This window comes from Oryctolagus cuniculus, chromosome 17 (assembly GCF_964237555.1).
Source record: "Oryctolagus cuniculus chromosome 17, mOryCun1.1, whole genome shotgun sequence".
Classification (NCBI taxonomy): Eukaryota; Metazoa; Chordata; class Mammalia; order Lagomorpha; family Leporidae; genus Oryctolagus; species Oryctolagus cuniculus.
The window spans coordinates 3,992,294-4,015,783 of NC_091448.1; the positions used below are offsets into that span (position 1 = coordinate 3,992,294).

The 23,490-nt window shown below is 64.1% G+C and overlaps 1 protein-coding gene across 1 annotated transcript in view; it reads right to left on the bottom strand.

Annotated features, from left to right (window-relative positions):
- Positions 1 to 23,490, bottom strand: part of MGAT5B (alpha-1,6-mannosylglycoprotein 6-beta-N-acetylglucosaminyltransferase B) — a 64,568-nt gene that overhangs the window by 20,291 nt on the left and 20,787 nt on the right. The window contains 5 exon segments of the mRNA XM_070060246.1: positions 15,476 to 15,645; positions 16,481 to 16,645; positions 17,153 to 17,323; positions 18,717 to 18,790; positions 20,102 to 20,217. Coding sequence (XP_069916347.1) covers positions 15,476 to 15,645; positions 16,481 to 16,645; positions 17,153 to 17,323; positions 18,717 to 18,790; positions 20,102 to 20,217 — 696 coding nt within the window.

Here is a 23,490-nt window from a genome sequence, read left to right on the forward strand (position 1 = left end):
TGTGACCTGGAAGAGCCCTTTGCCACCAGGTGCTGCCAGCTGACATCCCCCTCACCTCCTCCACACACCCCCGGGAGCCTTCCTGCCCCAGAGCTGTGGAGACAGAAAGGTGAGTGTGGTTGGGCCCCCGCTAGGGGCTCCCTCTGACCAGGCCTCCCTGTCGGGGTGGGGTGGCCCTGCCCGCCTGCTCCCAGCCTTGGCCTCACCTCCCTGGATGGCACCTGCCTGGCCCGGATGCTCAGGCTGGGAGGGGTCCCCCCACCCCCTCCAGGGGTCCCTGCACCGCGCAGCCCAGGACAAGGTGACGGCCATGACAGGGCCACCAGCTGCAGAATGGCAGGGGCCACGACTCACCAGTCACGTGGCAGGCTCCCGGACACGACCCATGCCAGGTGCGAAGGCACCAGCCCCCAGGCTCTGCACCCTGTTTGCCCATCACCATTAGCAGCTGGGGAGGGCTCACTTCTGCTGGACACACTGTCCCCAGAGCACACGGCCCCCGCCCCAGCACGCTATCAGAGGTGCCTCTGCCACACGCTTGCAGCTGGCTGCTGACAGGCGGCGGGGGGGAGGGTGGCTGGGGGGAGGAGTGGTGATGGCCAGGGTCAGAGGCACCAGGCTGGGGCCCAGCAGGGACCAGCGGCAGGAGGGGCGGGGCTTCCTGGGTGCTGCCCCGCCCCTAGCCCCTAGCCAGCACCCCCAACTGCCGTGAGCGCTCCCTCTTGGCTTCTAAACTCAGTAACCATTACCTCCTCACTCTGTATCTAGAGACTTACACATGGGCTCCTCCCTCCCCCGCCCTCTTCCAACAGGGCCCCCGCGGCAGGTGGGCATCACAGGGCCCCCGCGGCAGGTGGGCATCGAGGGGAGACTCGGGCGACAGAGGAGGGGGAGCACAGCCCCGGGTGGGCATCACAGGTGAGTTCTGGGCGGGAGACAACCTCGGGCTCTGCCCCACAGGGCGTCCCTGCCGCTTGTCCTTTTCGATGCCATGGGGGGGCCCCCAGCGGAGCTGATGCAGGCGTCAGCCCGGGGTCCCCAGAGGGTGGCCCCTCCTCCCACCCCGGTGACAAGGAGAAGCACGGTGGGGAGCGGCCCCCTCCCATGCTGAAAACACCAATGGGGGCGGGGCTTCTTGTCTGTCTCCAGGCAACCAGCATCCTGACCTGGGAGCTTCCTCTGCTGCCCCAGCCCCCAGGACCCCTAGAGGACCCTGGGGCGTTGCTGGTGTCACTGCGGCTCCTGGGAGCCCCCCCACGCTGAGGTTCTGGGGTGCGCCCGCCACCTTCATCTTGGGGGTGAAGGTTCTGAATACGGGCACTGCTCCACTGCTTCACCCTGGCCGTTCCCTTTCCAGGTCAGGAAACAGAGAGGTCTAGCGATTTACCCAGGGCCACACAGCCACGAAGGGGCGGAGCTGGGGTAGGAACCCAGCCATGGGGCTCTCCCGCCTCCCAGGCCAGCACCATGGTGGGTCCTAGGGTGGGGGAGGGGCCACGGGTCTCTGTTGCTGACCTTGGGCGGGTCACCGGCAAAGGGCAACTGTGCGACACAGTTCCCAGAGGGACAAGGGAGAGAAGGCGCCATGAGCCATCACCACAGGTCCCTGAGCGCGGAAGCCACGCCCCTCGTCCGCGCTCCTCCCCTGCGCTCTGCTTCCCAACGCCGCTTAGGACACGGAGTCCAGCGCAGAGCCGCGGGCATGGCCGCTACACCGGACGGCTTAGGAAACACAGACCATGCAGCCCACGTGCGAGACTCCGCCTTCCGGGACACGCTCGCTCTGCGCCAGCCTTCAGCTCCCCCTCCCCCCTGCCCCCACTCCTGCCGGCCTCGGCAGAGAGAGGTTCTCCCACAGAAGGGACCTGGCCACATCTCAGCACGGTTCTGATCCCACCGCCCCACACGTCCACACCTCTTCCTGCCGAATCCCCGCTGGCGCTCCAGGGGGCCCCATCCTGCACCCCCAGGCCCACGGTGGCCTCTCCCGTGGCCTGGTGCTTGGCGGCGTGGCCGGATCCAGAGCCTGGGGGTCACCTTCCGCGCACACGCCCGCCGGTGCTGGTCTTTGGGAACAGACGACGAGGGAAGGCGCAGCACAGCGGCGAGCAGGCCCAGAGCTGCCTCCCGGGCACACTCCTGCTTGCACTCCCCTGCCCCGCCCCGCCCCCGCCCTGGAGGACAGGATCTGGCCGGGATTTCTGTTGTCACTTGAAGGAAGAGACAAACACATCAGGTGAGCCCTGGGGAGGCTGAGTGGGCCAGAAAATTCCTCTGGCGTTGGGGGGAGGAGCCAGGACGATGGGCGGAGCTGTGGGCTAAGCTCAGGGGCTTCCCAAGGCAGCCCCCAGCCCGGAGGACATCGCGGTGGGAGGCAGGGAAGGCAGACAGACGTGCCCTAGGTCAGCAGTGTCCCTTTCCCAAGAGGGGTTCAGGGAAGCCACGTGGGGGCACCTGGGACCCCTGTACCCCACATCAGACTCCTGGCTGGAGTCCCCGCTCCTCTGCTGCCAATCCAGCTTCCCTCTAATGCGCACCCTGGGAGGCAGCAGGTGACGGCTCAAGGACCTGGGTCCCTGTCACCACGTGGGGGACAGGGATGGAGGTCCACGCCCCTGGCTGCAGCCTTGGCCGGCCCCAGCTGCTGCAGGCGTCTGGGAGTGAGCCAGCACACAGAGGTCTCTACCTTTCAAGTAAATAAAATAATAATGCTTTAAAGAGCAGAGAGGCAGCTCAGAGACAAGGACTAAAAATGACTTCAGTGGCCTCACTGCACTTGTCACAGGGAATCTGAGCTGGGCCCTGGAGAGGGGCGGCGGTTTTATCACCTGTAATTTCAGCTCAGTTTTATGGGCAATTTTACGCTAAGTGGTTCGAGTGGCGGAGCAGGCTGGAAACCGCCGTCTCCCGCCAACCTTGCACACGGGTGCGGGGCTCGGCCGCGGTGTTCCGCCTCCCTCCAGACTCCGCTTCCAAGGCCAAGTTCTCGCTTCTGCGCTCTTGGCCCAGGGCTGGGTTGAGGGGTGCCTGGCAGAGCCCCCCAGAGTGGGAAGAGTAGGGGAGGGAGACAGGACATGGGGGAGGGTGCTTCACCAAGCCCCCCCCCAGCCTGTGCTGAGCATGATGGGACATCCACGTGGAATCGTCACGGCGGTCGGAATGGCGAGCGTTTATTTCTAAGTGCCCCCGGGAGTCCAAACATCGGGATGGGAGGGGGGCAGGGAGATAAAGCACCCCCCAGGACAGCTGCTCCAAATCCAGCCCAAATCAATCCGCCACCCCTGGGGAGGACAGACAGGGAGCTGGTACTTGACGGCGACGCATTCCCGAGACGATGGCGGCAACGTCATCAAGGCTGCCAGACCGTGCGTGCGCTCAAAATGGCGAAAATGCAGAACCGTGGCTGCGTGCATGGCACTGCAGCTGCTTTTATAAAGGGGCCCAGCTGTGTCCCGGCCCTCACGCTCGCTCGGCACTGCACCTCCTGGGGGTGCTGAGGTCCCACGCGGGCCCCGGGCACGCCCAGCAGGCCACAAGCAAGCCACCACCAGAGGGGTGGCCGAGGACCGACCCAGCCTTGCTCCACTGCAAGATCGGGCAGCAGGATGGGTCAATGGGACGAGGGAGGAGGAGGGAAAAAACCCTCCATCGGGAACCAGGACGCCGAATCCCGGTGCCGCGGATGGTGTTCCCGGTGCCGCGGATGGTATTCCTGGGTGCAAGCTCCAGCGCCAACGTGCTGGGTGCCGTTGGCACAGAGACTCGTGTCGGGCTGGCGTCGCCCCCACTCCTGTAACGAGCTAAAAACCCTGAGCTTTTATTTCTCGCTGTGCCTTTGGTCTGTGGCTAGAAATAACCCCTCCAGGTAGTGCTTAGATTCCGGAACAAACTCTTCTCTCTGCTCTCGCTCGCTCGTTCGCTCTGTGTGGGAAGGACCTAATTAGAAAGAATTCTCACAGGCAGCTCCAGGCCTGGGCCCTGGGACCATGGGATCCTCGGCCGCCTTGATGCATCTCCTTATGGGGGACAGTGACACGGCCGGGGCAGCCCTGGGCACGTCTGCCTCCACGGGCTCCAGGTAGCCCCCAAGTCTGTCCAGTGCCCATCTGCTGGGCACTGCCGCTCTCTGTCCCCAGGGCATCGAGAAGAAACCCAGAGTGGGAACCACGCAGGCAAACAGGGAGGAACCTGGAGAGCGGGGCCAGGAGCACAGGGAGGACGGGGTCATGGGGGTCGCTCTCCCTGCTGTCCTCGCCAGCCAGGAGGGGCGACGCCATGGCCAGCCAGGGGGGACGACGCCATGGCCAGCCAGGGGGGACGACGCCATGGCCAGCCAGGAGGGGCGACGCCATGGCCAGCCAGGGGGGACGACGCCATGGCCAGCCAGGAGGGACGACGCCATGGCCAGCCAGGAGGGGCGACGCCATGGCCAGCCAGGGGGGACGACGCCATGGCCAGCCAGGGGGGGCGACGCCATGGCCAGCCAGGAGGGGCGACGCCATGGCCAGCCAGGGGGGACGACACCATGGCCAGCCAGGAGGGGCGACGCCATGGCCAGCCAGGGGGGACGACGCCATGGCCAGCCAGGAGGGACGACGCCATGGCCAGCCAGGGGGGGCGACGCCATGGCCAGCGCTGGGGTACGGCGGGCCAGGCTGCCGCTTGCGACGCCCGCATCCCACATGAGTGCCGGTTCAGGCCCTGGCTGCTCCCCTTCCGAGCAGGCTCCCTGCTGATGCAGCTGGGAGGGCAGCAGAGTGCCCCGGCCCCACGTGGGAGACCCGGATGGAGCTCCAGGCTCCTGGCTCTGGCCTGGCCCAGTCCTGTTGTGGGCATCTGGGGAGTGAACCAGTGGATGGAAGACTTCCCTCTCTGTCACTCTGCCTTTCAAACAAACATAAATCAATCGTTTTTACAAAAGCAGCAGCAGCCTTATGATGGGCCCACCCACAGCCCCCATGGCCTAACAAGGCGGATGTCCCCACGTATCCCCCAGCACCTGCTCCAGGGTGCCCATGGGTCCTGGACGCCAGCTAAGGAGAACTGCCAGGTCCCCCACGGAGCAAGAGGCACAGAAAAAGGGGAGTCCCAAGGCGGCTTCCGGAATGTTCTAGAAGTTCCAAGGCTAGTGCTACAATAGTGCCTGGGGGAGGGGCTCCCAAGGGCAAGCAGAGTGGCATCTCCCCTCACTGGGTGGCCGGGCAGCCCCACGCCCAGACCCGATGTGTGTTCTCTGCTGTGAGCAGGCTGGGAGCTCAGAACAGGGCCGCTGCCCCGAGAGACCGGATCAAGCTGCAGGTGCAGCCCTCAGCTCTCAGGGCGGCTGCAGGAAGAACTGGAACATGGCTGCTCCCGCACAATCCCCGGCTTCCTGCAGGCGGGCGAGACTGTTTAGCACACGCCAAGGCTCCCGGTCCACACCACTGTGCAGGGCACGCGGGTGCAGGGCCTCAGCCCCTGCTGCCGCCAGGGTCACTGAGGAGTCCCTGGCTGACCCCGGTCAAGGCGCCATCTAGGGGCTCCGAGGGGGGCCCGGGCCTGGGATGTTCCGAGCTCCCCGGGTGAGTCCATGTGCCAGGGCTCTCGCTGTTTGGGGTTTGGTTCCCGGCCCACACGGAGGGGTTGGGAGACACAAAGGGGAGAGCTCTGGGCTCAACCCCAGTAAGCCACGCCCTGCAGATCTGGGCTACACAGAAAGACAGGGACAGCCAGGGGCTCTGGGCCCGCTCCCGAGTAGCTGAGCAAAGAGCGGGCTCGTCCCCCAGGGAGCCCCTCCTGGCACAGAGGCCCTGGATGACGGCAGGTGTGGCGGAGGTCACCCTCCAGGGGTCGCACCCACACCGTTCTCTGTTCCACCAGGCAGGACACAGCCCAGCGCCCAGCTCAGAGGCCCCTATCAGCGGGGGACTCTGACCTTAAGGAAGTTCGCCCTCCGCCTGTCGCCCCCTTTCCAGCCGCGTTTGGACAAGACCTCCTCTCACTCAGCGCGCAGTCCCCAGCACGGACTCCTGGAAGGAGCCCCCTCCCCGGGGCACTCAGAGGCCAGCCCTGCTCCTGATCAGCCTCCCCCGTCTTCCACCCCTCCCGAGTTGCATGGGAGCCAGGGACCCCACCCCAGTGCCATCCTGCACAGCCCTCTCCCTCCGACGTGGACCAGCTCGGAGCCGGGAGAGACCACGTTACGTGGTTGCTGCCCCGTAAGCCACGTTCATGGGTCGATGTTGAGACCCGGTCAGGAGCCGTGATTTGCAAGACAGACTGCTGTGGCGTGGACAGGGAGGGCGGGCAGACCCCTACGGGGCTGCGTCTCTCCTGGACCCTGAGTAAGGGACCGGGCAGTCCCGGGCCCAGTAGCACAGAGGCCCTGGACCTTCCGCAGCACTGCTGGGCTGCGTGTGGGCGGACGCGACCCCACCACAGTCCGCAAGCCTGCACCTGCTCCTCTGCTCCCTCCCCTGCCGCCTACATCCTGTCACCAGAGAAGGCCTCTGAGAGCCGCCTGGGGCCCGGTGTCCAGGTGTCAGGTATCTCAGCCGGGACAGGTGGCACCCGAGCAGGGAGAGGGGGCGGGGCCAGCCAAGGGGCTCAGGTGCCACACTGGGGGTGGGGGGTCCAGAGAGCACGTGTCCGTCATCTGCAGCCCCTGCTTACAGAGCGGTCAAGTCCACTCTGCCTTCTGCTCTATGTGCTTTCTATATTATAAACCACTTCACGCCTCCAGAACATTCCAGAACATACTACGATGCCCTAACGACTACGCCCCCCCCCCAGCCTGCCATGACGTCGTCACAAGCTGCCATCTTGCGTCCAGATCTGCTCCTTTGTTTCTCTAAGGGCCAGCGTCACACGGATCCAGACGGGGCGAGTCTCGGGGTCTCAGTCCCAGGGGCCACCCCAACCCCTCCCTCTCCCCTCCCGAGTCTAACACAGGTGGACACCATCAGAGGGGAACGCCCACTCCCCAGCCCCTGCCCTGCACCCTGCTCTGTCAGGGCGGAGGGGCTGCCGGCTCACCAGCACTGAAACACGCCTCGCACGCAGCCCTCGTGAGAGACTGTGACCCAGCCCCAGGACCCTTGAACGTGACCCCACCTGGAGATGAGGTTTTTGCCTGTGACATCGAGGAGTGCCCTGGGGCCAAGACCCACCCCGGGGGAAGGCACGGGGCAAAGGGGCACCTGCAGCTCCCAGGCGCAGGGACAGCCCGCCCCGCCGGCCGCTTGCTCTCTGGCCTGCAGGGCCGTGCGTGGACGGAGCCGGCTGACTCAGTTCACCGCCCTCCCTGTGTGTCTCCAGGGCCCAGTGCCCGCCCCCAGCCATGCTCTGAAGAAGCCCCTGCCCCCTCCGCTCCCGTCTTTGTTCTGAATGCCACGGGCTGGGGCGCTTACAGGGAACACGGGTCTGTTTGGCTCACGGACGCCCAGGAGCGCGGTGCCGGCTCTGCTGAGGGCTTCCTGCCGCCTCCCAACGAGGCAGAGGCCATCACCTGGCGGGGCAGAGCAGGTGCACCAGCTGGGGCCTCCCTCTCCTTGCAAAGACGCTGAGGCCGGACTCTGACCATGAACGCCTGACTCACGCGGGAGTCCCGGGCACATCAGACTACAGTGCCCCTTCACGACACGGCAATGCCCTGCACACCGGCCGCCCGTCTCGGCTGCCCACCTCAGCCTGCTTCTGTTCAGTCCAGACAGGCTTCGAGCAGCTGGGCCCAGTGTGCACTGGTTCAGGCCAGCGTGAGCCAGTCCCAGCCAGATCTGGACGGGTGCAGACCCTGAGGCCCTGGCTCCGCGGTCCCACTCCGCTGTGTCCTGCCCAGCGTTCCAGGCAGCAGTCCCGCTCCACGCCTGCTCACTCGAGCAGACGCGCGAGCCCTCCTCGTTCGCCAGAAAAGTCAACTAATTTTCTACGACACCCAATTTCACCCATGGGTGGAGGGACAGAGCCGTCATTTTTCCTCGTGCCGTGTACTATTAATGATGCTTGAAATTATGCAAATGCAATTGATGAGCACAGCTGCTTTGGGGCGAGCAGGAAGGGAGAGGCCCCCCGGGATCCAACAGTCCTGAGACGCGGGCGGCCGGCAGGGAGCGCAGATGGGGGACGCCAGTCTTATCCCAGAGCTCGCGGGCCCGCGCGCCCCCTCCCAGCCCACGCACGTGGAGTCTGCGCACTGCCCAGGCCCTCACTCCTGCGGACGGGGTCATCAGGACACAACGCAGCTGCCAGCCCCAGACGCCGGCCAGCGACACCTGCGAATAAACTACAAGACGCAGTGGCTTCATCCTGTGCTCCACACGGGCCATCCCGGAAGGCCAGGGGGACGCTCAGAATCCAGACTGCGGCACCCGCCGGGGACCTGTTTGCACCTGGAACAGGTGCTGCTCCCGTGGGACGGCTCCTGGGCAGAGCGAGGCCCCTGCTGTGCATTCCTGCCTCTGCCTGCAGGTGCCTGTTTCACCTCCCCCTCCCACCCCACCCCCGCCCCATCTCTCTGCCCAGGACGCCTCTGCAGTGGCCGGCATCACCCCCGCCTGACCCCAACCTGCACATAACGAGGCAGTAACTGCCAGGGTCTCTCATGGAGGGAACCAAGTGGAGAGGGGCTCAAGAGGGCAGCCCGCCTCCAGCTGTGGCCACGGGGCACCAGCACATGCAGGGAGAAGGCCGGGCTGAGAGGAAGGCGGAGAGGACGGGGGCGAGGCGGCTATGGGATGTGGGGCACCAAAGACAGCCCGCGGCCTCCGGGAGCCTCAGGACGGGGCGCCCTGCAGAGCTGCAACCTGTGACTTCCGGCTGAGGCCCCGGGGACCCATCTCTGCTGGGAGCTGGCAGCCCCACAATGCACCGAGGTGCTCACAGCCAGCCCCCCACCTTGCACCTGTCGCCTCCCACCGCAGCGATGGTGACCAGCACCCCACTTGGCAGGAAGAAGGAAGAAAAAGACTTGCAAGAGGGGGAGCAGTACAAAGTACGTCCAGGCCAGGGGCCTCCTGGGCCCTGCTCCTGCACCCCAGGCTGTGGGCGTGCTCCGGGGGGGGGGGAGGGGGGCTCAGGAGGAATCCTCACCCTCCTTCTACAAAGCTGCTAGGGCCCTGAGCTCCCAGCCCACCCTCAGGACCTGCCCTGGGGACCCGTGGGGCAGTCCTTTCGAAGGGCCTCGCAGCTGCGTTCTCCCCCTCCAGGGGCCCACCCCAGACTGCCCACGGGGTGGGGAGGGGCGGTGCTGAGAAAAGCCACAGCCTCCCACCTGGGACCTTCAACGACCCTGGTACTCGGGCCCACTTCAGGTGACTTTAACCAGAGACAGATGAGAACGGGGCTCACTCCCAAGCTCTCCAGAAGGCCCTGCCCCAGCCGGGGCCAACAGCACCCGCCGAGAGGCATCGCAGACGCGGCTGAGCCGCTGACCCCGGAGCCCTGACAGGAGGCTCCCGGACTCGGATCTCCCGTTGTACCTGGTAACCACGCTCTCAGCACCTTCCCAAGGACAACCCCGGGGCCCTGCCAGCGCCCTGCCCCGTCTGTGGTTCACTCGCAGGCCCTCGCAGGGCACCGAGGGCCAGAACGTCGAGCACGGGCCGGGCCAGCCCAGGGAACCGCACGTCGGAGCCCGGAGCCCCTACTTCGGGAAGCTGCAGCTCTGAGGAGCGGGACCGGCAGTGGAGTCTTCAGGGAAACACGGACCCTCTGTGGGGTGAGGGTGCCGTGTTCACACCTGTGCACACGTGTACTGTGTATATGCATGTGTGGGCCCAGAGGCTGTGTGCAAGTGACCGGGGAGGGATATGTGAGTCTGTCGCACCCCAGGGTGTGGGTGTGCAAGTGCAGGTGCATTGACCACACAAGCATACGAGCCCACGGTGCCTGCTTGTGAGTGGGTGTGCTCCAGGTGTGCAAGTGTGTGAGGACAGGCGTGGGCGTGCATTGTGCAGACGCGCGTGTGCAGGCGGTAGTGTGTGGGTGTGCAGGCGGTATCGTGTGGGCGTGCATGTGTGTAGACATACGTGTGCAGGCGGTATCGTGTGGGCATGCATGTGTGCAGACACGCATGTGCAAGCAGTAGCGTGTGGGCATGCATGTGTGCAGACGCGCGTGTGCAGGTGGTAGCGTGTGGGCGTGCATGTGTGCAGACGCGCGTGTGCAGGCGGTAGCGTGTGGGTGTGCATGTGTGCAGACGCGTGTGTGCAGGCGGTAGCGTGTGGGTGTGCATGTGTGCAGACGTGTGTGTGCAGGCGGTAGCATGTGGGTGTGCATGTGTGCAGATGCACGTGTGCAGGTGGTAGTGTGTGGGCGTGCATGTGTGCAGATGCATGTGTGCAGGCGGTAGCGTGCGTGTGTGCAGGCGGTAGCATGTGGGTGTGCATGTGTGCAGATGCATGTGTGCAGGCAGTAGTGTGTGGGCGTGCGTGTGTGCAGACGCGTGTGTGCAGGCGGTAGCGAGGGGCATTTTCCAGGGCTGGCCCTCCTCAGCAGGGCCCCACGTGCAGCCACCCCATGGTCATTGCTGTGACCCTGGGATGGGCAATGGTGGCCGTGGTGACCACAGGCTCAGCACCAGGCACAGGGGAGCAACCAGAGGAGGAGGCAGTGCTCCGGATGAAGGCTGAGAGGAGGATGAGAAGGTGAGGCACGGAGTAAAACGCCCGCCTCGCCTGGGGCCAGCGCTGTGGGCCCTGGGGCCAGCCCCTCTGCCTGTAGCACCTGCATCTCATATGGGCTCAGGGTCAAGTCCCGGCTGCTCCACTTCCAATCCAGCTCCCTGCTAATGCACCTGGGAAAGCAGCAGCAGATGACCAAGTGCCTGGGCCCCTGCACCGCGTGGGAGACCTGGAGGAGGCTCCTGGCCCCTGGCTTAGGCCTGGCCCAGCCCTGGTCATTGTGGCCACTTGGGGAGTGAACCAGTGGATGGAAGACCTTTCTGTCTCTCCTTCTCTCTGTAACCCTGCCTTTCAAATAAATGAATATTTTAAAAGAAAAACCTCCCCCCTCCCCGGGTTCTTGTCAATCATCTGCCGGTCTCTGTAGGATGACTGCAGGCATCAGGCTGCCGTGAGCGCAGCGGGGAAGGGCGCGCTCCCCTCTGGCCCCAGACCTGGCGCGGCCCGAACAGAGGAGCCAAGCTGAGAGCCATTTAGGGACAAGGACGGGGGGTGCTGGCCGCTCACAAGGGACATCATATGTGGTGGAGCCTGGTTAGAAAGGCCCCAGACAGCCCCCACCCCAGGGTCCCTCCCACCGCGCGTCAGGGTCTCTGGTGACACCAGAGTCAGGGCCGCCAGACCCCTGCAAGGTTGCGGATCTGCCTGAAAAGGGGTGGTGCAGGCTGTGCCATCCACAAGCTGCCCAGGACCTCTCTGGCTTCCCGCTCACCCCCCGGCCCCTGAGCTCCCTGCCGGGAGAGCGCACCTCTTTCTTGATCTGCAGGGCTCTGCTCCAGTCAGCATGGGCACACCTGCTGCGCCCCAGTCAGAGGGCGACGCGGGCGGGCACAGCGCCGTGTGTGGCAGTGGGTGCTGGCAGGCGCTGAGTGGGCACAGCTCGGCGCCGAAGTGGCCTGCGTGATGCCAACAGCTACAGCTGCTTGCAAAAGCCGCTGGGGTGAGAGCCGGAGTGAGGGACCCGCGGGGGCCCACTCCTGGCACCGAGTTCAGCACCAGCGCCCTGGGACAGCTCCCAGCCAGCTACAGTGGGGGCGACTTCAGTCAGAAGGGATGGAGGCTAGTGCAGGTGGGCACCCCCCCAGAAGCCCTGCCCACCTGGACTGCACTTCCCAACGCCCCCACCAGCACGCAGTCCCCTCCTCTGCCCCGCCACCTTCTCCCCTGCTGAGCGGCTCCAGTGGGGCAGATTCGAGGCCACAGGGATGAAACAGCACTAGGTCGTGTAGTGGCCTAAAGAGAACGCCCAGGGCCTGCTGTTGTGACACAGCGGGTTAAGTCACTGCCTGCAATGCCAGCACCCCAGGTGGGCGCCGGTTCAAGTCCCAGCTCGCGGGGGCTGCCGCCTGCAATGCTGGCATCCCAGATGGGCGCCGGTTCAAGCACCGACTGCTCTACTTCCAATCCAGCTCCCTGCTAATGATCCTGGGAAAGCAGCAGGTGTGGGCCCCTGCACCCACGCGGGAGACCTGGATGAAGTTCCTGGCTCCTGGTTTCCACCTGGACCAACCCCTGGCCACCGGGGCCATCTGGAGGTAGAACTCTGCCTTTCAATTAAATAAATCGTTAGGATACACCACACACACACACACACACACACACGCACGCAGTCTCCTTCTGTCTCCTCCCCCATTCAGTACAACGGGTCTTGGCTCCTCCCTCCAGTCGGGGTCAGGATCATCCCACCTGGGTCACCAGTGGACCCTGAGTTGCAGGGGCAGCTGCAGAGGCCGAGCAGGTGGCCAAGACTGTCGCTTCCTGGGCTCTGTCCCCCAGAGCAGCCGCCGCTCTCCCCAACACTCACGGGGGCCAGGATGAAATGCAGCAAAGGAAAACAGCTCGTGAGGGCCGTGGACCGCCCAGATAGCTGGCGGGCTCTGGGGGTGGGGGATCAGCTTCCTCTAGAAAGCCGGCCTGGGAGTGGGGTCAAAGGACTGACGCAGCAAAGCGGGCTCAAGGCACCCAGCCCCGGGGTGCAGCTGGAGCCTTCTCATCCGAGCACCAGCGAACGGGAACAGAATTCCACCCAGCACAGAGTCCCTAGCCACAAGGAGAGAGATTGATAACGGCGATTACTTTAAAATTAAGAACTTAGGTTCCTGGGAGAGGCGTAAAGAAATTAAAAAGACAAGCGGCAAATGGGGAGAGATTTTAACGCACAAAACTCAGGATTTATACTGATGATAGATAAAGAACTCCCACAACTCGATAAGCGAAGATGAACACCAGCAGAAAGGCAGGCGGGTGATGTGAACAAGCCTGGCGTCGGGAAGCGGCGACGGCACAGGCCCAGCTCCAACAGCTGCCAGGAAGCGCGTTTGTGACAACGGGGGCCGGCGCTGTGGCGTCGCGGGTAAAGCTGCCACCTGCAGCGCCCGCATCCCACATGGGCGCCGCTTCAGGTCCCTGCTGCTCCACCTCCCATCCAGCTCCCTGCTGACGGCCTGGGACAGCAGTGCTAGAAGGCCCAGGTCCCTGAAAGACCTGGAAGAAGCTCCTGGCTCCTGGGTTCGGCCCGGCTCAGTCCTGGCCATTGCATCCACCTGGAGAGTGAACCAGCAATGGAAGATTCTCTCTCTCTCTCTCTATCTCCCTATCTCTATCTCTCTCTATCTCTATGTCTTTCAAATCAATAAACCTTTTTAAAGAATAAAAATGACGACACCAGGGGCCAGCACGTGGTGCAGTGGGTTGTCACCGCTCGCAGCGTCTGTATTACAGCTCTACTTTGAGTCCTGGCTTTTGGGCTCCAATCCAGCTCCCTGCTGATGCACCTGGGAAGGCAACAAAAGACGACCCAAGTGCTTTAGCCCCTGCCACCGCGCAGGAGACCCAGAGGAGCTCCTGGCTCTTGGCTTCAGCTTGGCCCAGCCCTGGCTTTTGTGGCCATTCAGGGAGTGAACCAGTGCATGGAAGACCTCTCTCTCTCTCTCTCTCTTTCTCTCTCTCTGCCTTTAATTACTTTTTTTTTTTTTTTAATTTAAGACCGTGAGAAGATATCTGATGGCACGTTACAGCCTCAGTTGAGGAGTCCGGTGGCTGGGCACCACACACCGGTGGGACCAGGAATGGGTGCCATCACTTTGAAAAACAACCTACAACCTGCCGTGGTCTCGTAACGTGGAATTCCCACTCCCCGAGCTCCCACAGCTGGGCTCCCAAGCCGCGAAGCAGTGTCCTTGACCCGAGGAAGCCGTTACCAGGTGCCCGGGGGTGTGCGCGAACGCCCCTGCAGCGCTGCCCTGCCTGAACCTTCCAATACACACAGCGGCAGCTTACACAGCTGTGAGACGGCCACGACGCAGATGCGGGGAAACCAAGTCCCAGCGACGAGATACAGTCACTGCCGTTTCTACAAAGTCCAAAACCACGTTTTGGGGCCGGTGCTGTGGCGCAGCAGGTTAAAGCCCTGGCCTGAAGCACCGGCATCCCATATGGGCGCTGGTTCTAGTCCTGGCTGCTCCTCTTCCAATCCAGCTCCCTACTGATGGCCTGGGAAAGCAGTGGAAGATGCCCAAGTGCTTGGCCCCTGCACCCGCGTGGGAGACCTGGAAGAAGCTCCTGGCTTCAGATCGGTGCAGCTCCGGCCGTTGCAGCCAATTGGGGATTGAACCAGCGGATGGAAGACCTCTAACTATGTCTCTGCCTCTCTCTGTAACTCTTTCAAATAAATAAAATAAATCTTAAAAAAAAAAAAAACCACGTTTTGTTGGGGGATAGGGGAGCATGGGGAAAACTAATCTTTAAAAATGCTGAGGGGTGGGCGCTACAGCACAGCAGGCAAAGCCGCCGCCTACAGTGCTGGATCCCACAGGGGCGCAGGTTTGAGTCCCGGCTGCTCCACTTCCGATCCAGCTCTCTGCTGTGGCCTGGGAAAGCAGTGGAAGATGGTCCAAGTGCTTGGGCCCTGCACCCGCGTGGGAAAACCAGGAGGAATCTCCTGGCTCCTGGCTTCGGATCAGCGCAGCTCTGGCCGTTGTGGCCAATTGGGGAGTGAACCAGCGGATGGAGGACCTCTTTCTCTCTGTGCCTCTCTGTGTAACTCTGACTTTCAAATAAATAAATAAATCTTTAAAAAAAATGGTGAACACAGCATCCAAGTGGCAGGTGTCTGGGGCAGGTGCGGGGGCGGTGAGGGAAGCACCTGCGAAGCCACGGGCACATGGCAACGTCCTTGTTCTCAAGGTCATGGACATCGGTGGACATCACCCTAGTTATGTGCATTGCAACTCTTGTATGTCTCCAATGCCACGTCGTGAACAGTAACACAGAAAGGAACATCTTGGGCATTCCTACACCCCACAGGCATCACGGTGATCAACGAACCCAGCCCTGCCCACACACTCCTGCCCGGGACACTCCACACCCATCCTTTTCCCAAGCACTCGAGGGGTGGCGGGGGGGCTCCCCATCCAACAGCACCAGGGGGACCCTGAGAGCCCAGAACTGAGGAAGGGGGCGCCATCTCCCACGCAGCCCACCAACCTCCAGGGCTCACTGTGCAGCCCCCAAGCCCAGGAAGGAGTCCAGGCTGCAGAGTCCCGCTGGACGCAGACAGAGGAGACCCCGCCTGCGAGGCGCGGGTCATCCCACAGGTCAGAGAGGGAGCCGGGGCCCTGTTTGCATCACGCCATGCAAATATCCTTCCTGGGTGCCTCCCAAGCCTGATGGAGGAGGAGGAGGAGGAGGAGGGAGCCGGGGGATGCCTCAGCTCCCGGACACCAGGGAGCCTCCCGGAGGCCATGGGACAGGGACCTGCGGGCGGGGCAGGGACTAGGGCTGCGTTTGCCTTCTCGCCTCCCTGCCCCAGCACTCACCTCTGCAGCTCCTTCAGGGAGACGGTGACCCGCAGGCTGTGGCCCAGGACGTGGAGAGCAGCCAGGATGTCGGCCCACTGCACCATCTCCCCCAGCGGCCCGCCCTTCAGCACCCGCGGGCTGAACACATCCCCGGATTCCTCGGTCAGGAAGCCGATGTGGACGAGGATCTGAGTGGGCAGGACACGGAGGGTCGGCAGGAGGAGCTGAGGCTTTGGGTCCTGCCCCTCCCGCGACCCTCCAATCCCCCCGCCAGGGGCACCAGCCAGAAGAGCCGCCGGCAGCAGACACGGTCTCCGGGCCGGGCACAGAGTGACCGTGCAGGGTGCCGGGGATACAGGGAACAAGACGGCCAGTGCCTGCCCTCACGGAGCTTACGTTCCAGATGCAAGAGGCAGACAACAGTAAACACAGACAAGAGACAATTTCATGAAATGATAAGGACTCTGCAAGAAATAAACAGGGTGACGTGAGAGTCGTGTAATTATTACTGGATGAATGGAGGAGGGAGGGAGGGACAGAGGGATGACGGACGCATGGATGGGTGGATGATGGACGAGTGGATGGATGGATAGGTGGGTGATGAGGGGCTGACGGGTGGATGGATGGATGGATGGATGGATAAATGAGCGATGGATAGATGGATAGACACGTGGCTGATGGGTTGATGGGTTGATGATTGATGGATAGGCAGGTGGATGGTGGGTGGATAAGTAGATGGAGAGATGGGCGGGCCGGCAACTGCCCACAACAGGCTACATTATTCTCAACCTTCCAAGCAAACTCCATGACATTTCTAAGAAGATGTCCACAGCACACAGGACCCTGTGGGGCTCACTGTCCTTCCCCAGCCTTGCAGAGGGCCAGGGGCCTCCGCCTGCCGCAGCCTGACTGGCCATCCCCCACCCCCATCTCTCCCAAAGCCACTCCACCGAGGGCCTGCTGCACACCCACTCTGCCTGGGCTCGCCGGACTCAGCCCCCGGACACTCCGAGGGTGCGGTACCTGCTTCTGGTCCCTCCGAACGTCCCCCAGCTTCCGGGCCAGGCGCTGGGCAGCCATGACCCACTGGGCCGTGAGCCGCTTGGTCCGCTTCTTCATGAAGATGAGGGACTCCTTCCCGCTGCCCATCAGCTCCAGCAGGGGGGACAGACTGCTCCTAAAAACAGCCTGGGGGGAGCCGGGACCTCAGACCCGCGGCTGCTCCGCACCATCGGCCCTGCCCTGGGACGGGGCTGCCCCCAATGACCCCCAGTCCCAGCGTTGCGAGCAGGCAGGCCAGGGCTCAGGCAGAGGCGGGCTAGGCTGCCAGGGTAACCACAGGTCTTGAACCTGTTAACTCAGCCCTCTAAGCCTCAGATTTATCATCTATTAAATTCAATCACAAAAGGGCAGCTGGGAGATTAAGCACAAATAAAGTTTCTGGCACACAGAAGGCCGCGGGTACAGGACAGCAGCGATGACTATCATTCTAGTCCATTAAGGGGCGTCTCCGGGGCCCCAGCCTGCCGGTCACGCAGCCCCTCGGGCAGCAACGCACAGACAGCGGCTGGACACTGTCAGGCCGGCCTCCCACCGCCCAGTCCCTGGCAGGGTGGCCGCTGCATTCCACCCAGGCAGAAACCTCCCCCAGATGTCCAGCCTGGGGAAGCCAGTTCCACCCCCTGCCAGGCCTACCTGGGCTCTGGGGAGGGGCTTGGGGGGCGTCCGGGCCGCCGTCTTGTTCCTCCAGGGCAGCGGGGGGCAGAACCACTCGACCTCGCTGAGGTAGATGAGGAAGGAGCACTCCGTGCCGTCCACCCCGAAGAAGGCATAGCAGGGGTCGGAGGTCCACCGGGCACGCATCCACTGCAGAGACGGCCGGGCCTGGGCGGGGGCTGCCCCAGCCCCCACACCCTCCCTGCACGCAGGTCTCCGGGGACCCCCATGGCCACCCCACCCAGGCAGGGCAGAGGGCTGGCCCCAGCCCCACCTACAGCATCCCTGCACACAGGTCTCCAGGGACCCCCATGGCCACCCAACACGGGCCGGGCAGGGGGCTGGCACCTTCCCCGCCTACAGCCTCCCTGCACGCAGGTCTCCGGGGACCCCCATGGCCACCCCAGGCCGGGCAGGGGGCTGGCCCCAGCCCCCCACACCCTCCCTGCACACAGGTCTCCAGGGACCCCCATGTCTCCCCCCAACCCCCCAGGCCAGCCCCTGCAGCCTGCCCTGGAGACGTAGAGTAAAGTGGAGAAAACTGAACCAGGAAGCTGGCCCAGCACCCTCTGCCCTGGCCACGGGGGACTCGGCAGAGGGGAGGGGCAGGACCACCAGGCCACACAGTGGGCAAACAGCCAGGACGGGAGGGCAGGACCACCTGGCCAGCTCCCTGGCTCTTTGCTCTCAGGTCTTCACACTCACAGAAATCCCTAGGGGCCCCCGGAGGGGCCAGAGCAGGACCTCCCCCTGGCCCGACAGCCCACGCCGAGGGCCTCAGAGCCAGTGAGGCCGGCGCTGGCTTCATGGTTGTGGGAGGGCTCCCCCATGGACAGACATCCTGTGGGCAGGAGGGGCCATCCATCCAGCCAGAACAGGAGAGCAGGACCGCGGTCCACCCCTTCTCTGAGTCTCTCAGGGACAGGGCTGCGAGGGAGGGGCCGTGCACATGTGTCCTCAGCTCTCCCACTGTAGAAGGCAGGAGCCGGGGGCTGGCGCTGTGGCCCTGCAGGTCAAGCCTGGCCTGCGACACCAGCATCCCAGATGGGCACTGATTTGAGTCCTGGCTGCTCCACTTCCAATCCAGCTTCCTGCTAATGGGCCTGGGAAGGCGGTAGATGGTGGCCCAAGCACTTGGGTCCCCACCACCCATCCGGGAGACCCGGATGGAGTTCCAGGCTCCTGGCTCTGGTCTGGCAGCTGTGGGCATTTGGGGAATGAGCTAGCAGAGAGAAGCACTCTCTGTCTTTTTCTAACTCCTATAACTCTGCCTTAGGAACGAAGTAGAGGGAAGGAGGGAGGGGAGGAGGGAGGGGAGGGGGAGGGGAAGGGGGAGGGGAGGGAGGGATGGCGCTCCCAGGATGCCTCATCTTGGGGGCTGGGCCGGTGGCCAGGTGGAGCCCAGAAGAGTCGCACCCCTTAAGTTGGCCTCGGCCAGCGGGTGCCAGGGTCAGGGTACAGGGCTGGGAGAAGCCCTTGCCACTGGGAAGCCCGGCAAGGGGCAGAGAGCCCCGCGCCCACCCCCAACCCCAGCCAGCCTCACCTCCACCTTCCCTGCACAGTCAGGGAACTTGGGGTCACTGGGCGCCTCGCACTGGTCCCGCCGGCCCTCAGACACTGTGGGGAGACATCGACTCGCTGAAGACCTGCACGAGGGAGGAACCCCGGGGAGGAGGGGCAGTAGAGGGTCTGCTGCAGGGGTGGGGAGTGGACCCCAGGGGAGGAGGGGTGGGGTAGAGGGTCTGCTGCAGGGGTGGGGAGTGGACCCCAGGGGAGGAGGGACGGTAGAGGGTCTGCTGTGGGGGTGGGGAGTGGACCCCAGGGGAGGAGGGGCGGGGTAGAGGGTCTGCTGCAGGGGTGGGGAGTGGACCCCAGGGGAGGAGGGGCGGGGTAGAGGGTCTGCTGCGGGGGTGGGGAGTGGACCCCAGGGGAGGAGGGGAGGGTAGAGGGTCTGCTGCAGGGGTGGGGAGTGGAACCCCGGGGAGGAGGGGCGGGGTAGAGGGTCTGCTGTGGGGGTGGGGAGTGGACCCCAGGGGAGGAGGGGCGGGGTAGAGGGTCTACTGCGGGGGTGGGGAGTGGACCCCAGGGGAGGAGGGGCGGGTAGAGGGTTTGCTGTGGGGGTGGGGAGTGGACCCCAGGGGAGGAGGGGCGGGGTAGAGGGTCTGCTGTGGGGGTGGGGAGTGGACCCCAGGGGAGGAGGGGCGGGTAGAGGGTTTGCTGTGGGGGTGGGGAGTGGACCCCAGGGGAGGAGGGGTGGGGTGGAGGGTCTGCTGTGGGGGTGGGGCAGTGAACCTCAGGGGAGGAGGGGCGGGTAGAGGGTTTGCTGCAGGGGTGGGGAGTGGAACCCCGGGGAGGAGGGGCAGGGTAGAGGGTCTGCTGTGGGGGTGGGGAGTGGACCCCAGGGGAGGAGGGGAGGGTAGAGGGTCTGCTGCAGGGGTGGGGAGTGGAACCCCGGGGAGGAGGGGAGGGGTAGAGGGTCGGCTGTGGGGTGGGGCACTGGTGCACAGCCCCTCTGCTGGCTTGGGGCATTTTCTCCTAAAAGGTCACCAGACACCCCACCCGTCCCTAGGGTGCCCAGGCCTGATGTCTCTCCTCCTCCATAGCCTTAGCCTACCAGGGGGCTCAGAGGTAGCCCTGGAAGGGCAGACTGCAGGCACCCCCCAAACGCTCCCTCACTTCTCCTGGGAGGGGCGGAGACAGTCCTGCAGCCCCCCCCAGCTGCTCCCTCCAGGGCCCCCCTCTCTCGCAGCCTTCTGCCAGGTCGGGGTGGGGTGAACCCTCAGTCACCTTGAGAGCCTGCAGCGGGGCCCCAAAGAGCCAGGCACGGGGCTTTCAGGATGCGGGGCCCCAGCCCAGGCGCCCCTTCCCGAGGCCCCACCCACCCCGTACCAAGTGCGCCAGCCCCCCGGGCTCGGCCCCCACACCCACCCCTGCTGTGCAGAAGCAGGCTGTGCCGCAGGATCTGGTCCACCTTCACGGCGATGTCAGACACGTTCTGCGCGATGGCCTGGATCCGCTCCAGGAGGCCGGCCCCCGGGGGCAGCCTGGGGGCCAGAAGCCAGAGGTGAGCCTGGAGGGCCGCCCGGGCAGCACTGCTCCAGGCACCTGAACCACCCCTCTGGGGGCCCAGCAGCAGACAGGGGGAAGCAGGTGGGGGACCGGGCTGGAGCCTGCTGCACCCACACACAGGCCTCCCGCACCGGGGAAGGTGTGCCCACCTCTGCACGCGCCAGCGGGCTGCACACGTGCTGCACACGTGTGGACGGAAGTGCCCGGGGCTGAAGCAGACGGAGGACTTGGAGCCCAGAGCCAGGACAGGACGCGTCCGGGCCCCCCAGTGACAGCGGGAGGCCTTTCTCCCGGGCACGGTCAGCTGCCCTGAGCAGGTTTCTCGACCTCCTCCCAGAGGGGCTGTATGGTCCCCAGATGAGTTCCACCCACACAGCCTGGGGACTTCTCGCTACTGAAACTCCCATGAGGGATCACAGCTTCCTGAGAGCGAGCCCCCCCAGGGCCTCAGGGGAGCAGCTACCACCACGGCTACCACCACGCTACCACCACGCCCGCCCTACCACCACGCTACCACCACGCCCGCCCTACCACCACGGCTACCACCACGCCCGCCCTACCACCATGCTACCACCATGCCCGCCCTACCACCACACTACCACCACGCCCGCCCTACCACCACACTACCACCACGCTACCACCACGGCTACCACCACGCTACCACCACGCCCACCCTACCACCACGCTACCACCACGCCCGCCCTACCACCATGGCTACCACCATGCTACCACCACGCCCGCCCTACCACCATGCCCGCCCTACCACCACGGCTACCACCACGCCCGCCCCACCACCACCCCCGCTGTGGCCTTGGCCGCCTCAGGGCAACACCGGCAGTGCCTAATCCAAGGAGCATTTATGTCCTGCTGTTGGTTGCGACTCAGCCCCTGGGGGACATGCTTCAGGCACCACACACAGCACCCCAGCTCAGAGCAAGAACCACCTGGGGCCTTTCTTAAAAAAACAAACAAAACCAAAACCCTTAATTCCGGGCCAGCACTGTGTTACAGCCATGCCTGCAACACCAGCATCCACACGAGCACTGGTTCCAGTCCCAGCTGCTCGGCTTCCACTCCAGCTCCCTGCCGACGCACCTGGGAAAGCGTAGAAGATGGCCAGGTGCTTGGGCCCTGCACCCACAGGGAGAGAAGGATAAAGTTCCAGGCTCCTGGCTTCAGCCTGGCCCAGCCTGAGCTGTTACAGTCACTGGGGAGTGAACCAGCAGGTGGAAGATCTCTCTCTCTCTCTCTAATTACCTTTCAAATAAATAAATAAATAAATATTTAAGAAACACACACACATCAACCCCAGGATGTCTAGACGGCATCACGTTATCCCGATTTCTTGCACAGAATTCTAAGCGCACGGATTGGTTACTTCCAGAATTGCTCATTTTGTTTGTGGCCCTCGAGTGACCACGGCCTTCGGTACACCAAGGGTTCTACAGCCCGGGCTCGGCTCCGGTCCGAGCTCCGCCTCCCCTCCTGTTCGGGGCTGGCGCCCCTTCCTCTGCCACCTCCACTTCCCACAAGGAAAGGGTGGGGGCCAGGCTGGGGCGAGGCAGACCCAGAGGTGGGGGTCACCACGGCAGGAGACGGGCAAGGGAACAAAGCCTTACACCTGTGCACACGCACAACCCAGCAAAAGTAAACAAACCAGCTCTTGCATCTGTTCCCACGGCTGTGCCCACCTCCACGGCCAAGCACCAGACACCCCCGTCCCCCGCCCCAGCCTGGGAACAAGCGCGGCCCCGCCCCCCAGCGTTTCTCACTCCCAGCCTCAGAACGGCTGCGCTGCTTCCAGCCCTAGCTCCCCGTGAGTTTTTGTGGGGACCTGGGGGTCTCATTCCAGCACCGGCAGCACACGGGGGAAACACTTCCCAAGCCCTCTGTGGGGCCCCCGGGCGCTGTGTCCCCGCGCTGAGGCCGCTGTCCTCCCGGGACACGAGGGGGGTCACAGGACGCCCGAGACTTTCAAGCTCTGGTCAGCGGCTCTGCACGTCCCCCCGAGAGCCGCTGCAAAGGGCGAGGGCCTTGGAGGCAGAAGCCCCGGGTTCCAATCCCGGCCTCGCTTCACGGCTGTGCGACCTTGGGGATGTGACCTCAGCTCTCTGAACTCGGGTTTTAACTCCCATGAACCTTGAGTGACGTGGTTATGGTGAGGATCAGCATACAGTAGGCGCCCAATAACCGTTCCCTCCTGTCGGCAGTCACCGAGAGAGAGAGAGAGAGAGAGAGAGAGAAGCAGCAGCCTGACTTCGGAGCAAAGCGCTCCCCTTCCCAGGGGACTCAGCGATTTTCCCACAGTAGGCGCCCTTGCGTGACGCCTGTCACTGGCCTGGGCTTCACACAGCGCGGATGGCATCTGCCTGGTTTCCCACGCCCGGCTCGCTCACCGCGGCATCACTGTTGTTACACTGGACTTCGCATCTGCACAGCACTTCCCACTCGCAAATAGTATATGATTAGGCTTCTCTGCCTGCTACGCTGTCCCAACACGACCATCAGCGTGGGTACCGCAGGGCCTGAAAGCTGCGTGGATCCACGGCTTGGGCCAACGCCCGGGCACGGGTGGACGGGGGCCTGCACGGCCGCCTCCAGCCGGGGGGCCTCGGGCTGTCACCCAGGCCAGAGGTGCAGGGCCCATGAAAAGCTCTGAGTTTCTTCTGAAAGTGTCTGGGTGGGGGGCGGGGGGATGTTTGTAGAAAATGCTTCCACAGGAGCCAGCACCGTGCACGGTGGGCTAAGCTGCCGTCCGCAGTGCCGGCATCCACGTGGGCGCCGGCTGGAGTCCAGGCTGCTCCACTTCCAGTCCAGCTCCCTGCTCATGCGCCTGGGAAGGCAGTGGACGATGGCCCAAGTGCTGGGTCCCTGCACCCACGTGGGAGACCCGGATGGAGCTCCAGGCTCCTGGCTTCAGCCTGGCCCAGCCTCTGCCATTGTGGCCATCTGGGGAGTGAACCAGCAGATGGAAGACCTCTCTTCTCTCTCTCTCTCTCTGTAACTCTACCTTTCAAATAAATACATACATTTAAAAAACAAAAAACAAAGGAGAGAGAGTGTCTCCGTAGGTCATGCCCATCCACTCCCCTCAATGCCAGCAGTCGTAACGTTAGGTAAGAGGTTAGAAATCAGCCTCTGTGTGTTGGGGGGGGGGGGGCTGGGAGCGATGCAGGGGCTCCTGCAGCTCACCTTGGGAGCACCCGGGATTCACACTGCCAAGTCCTGCCCAGACCCAGACCCAGACC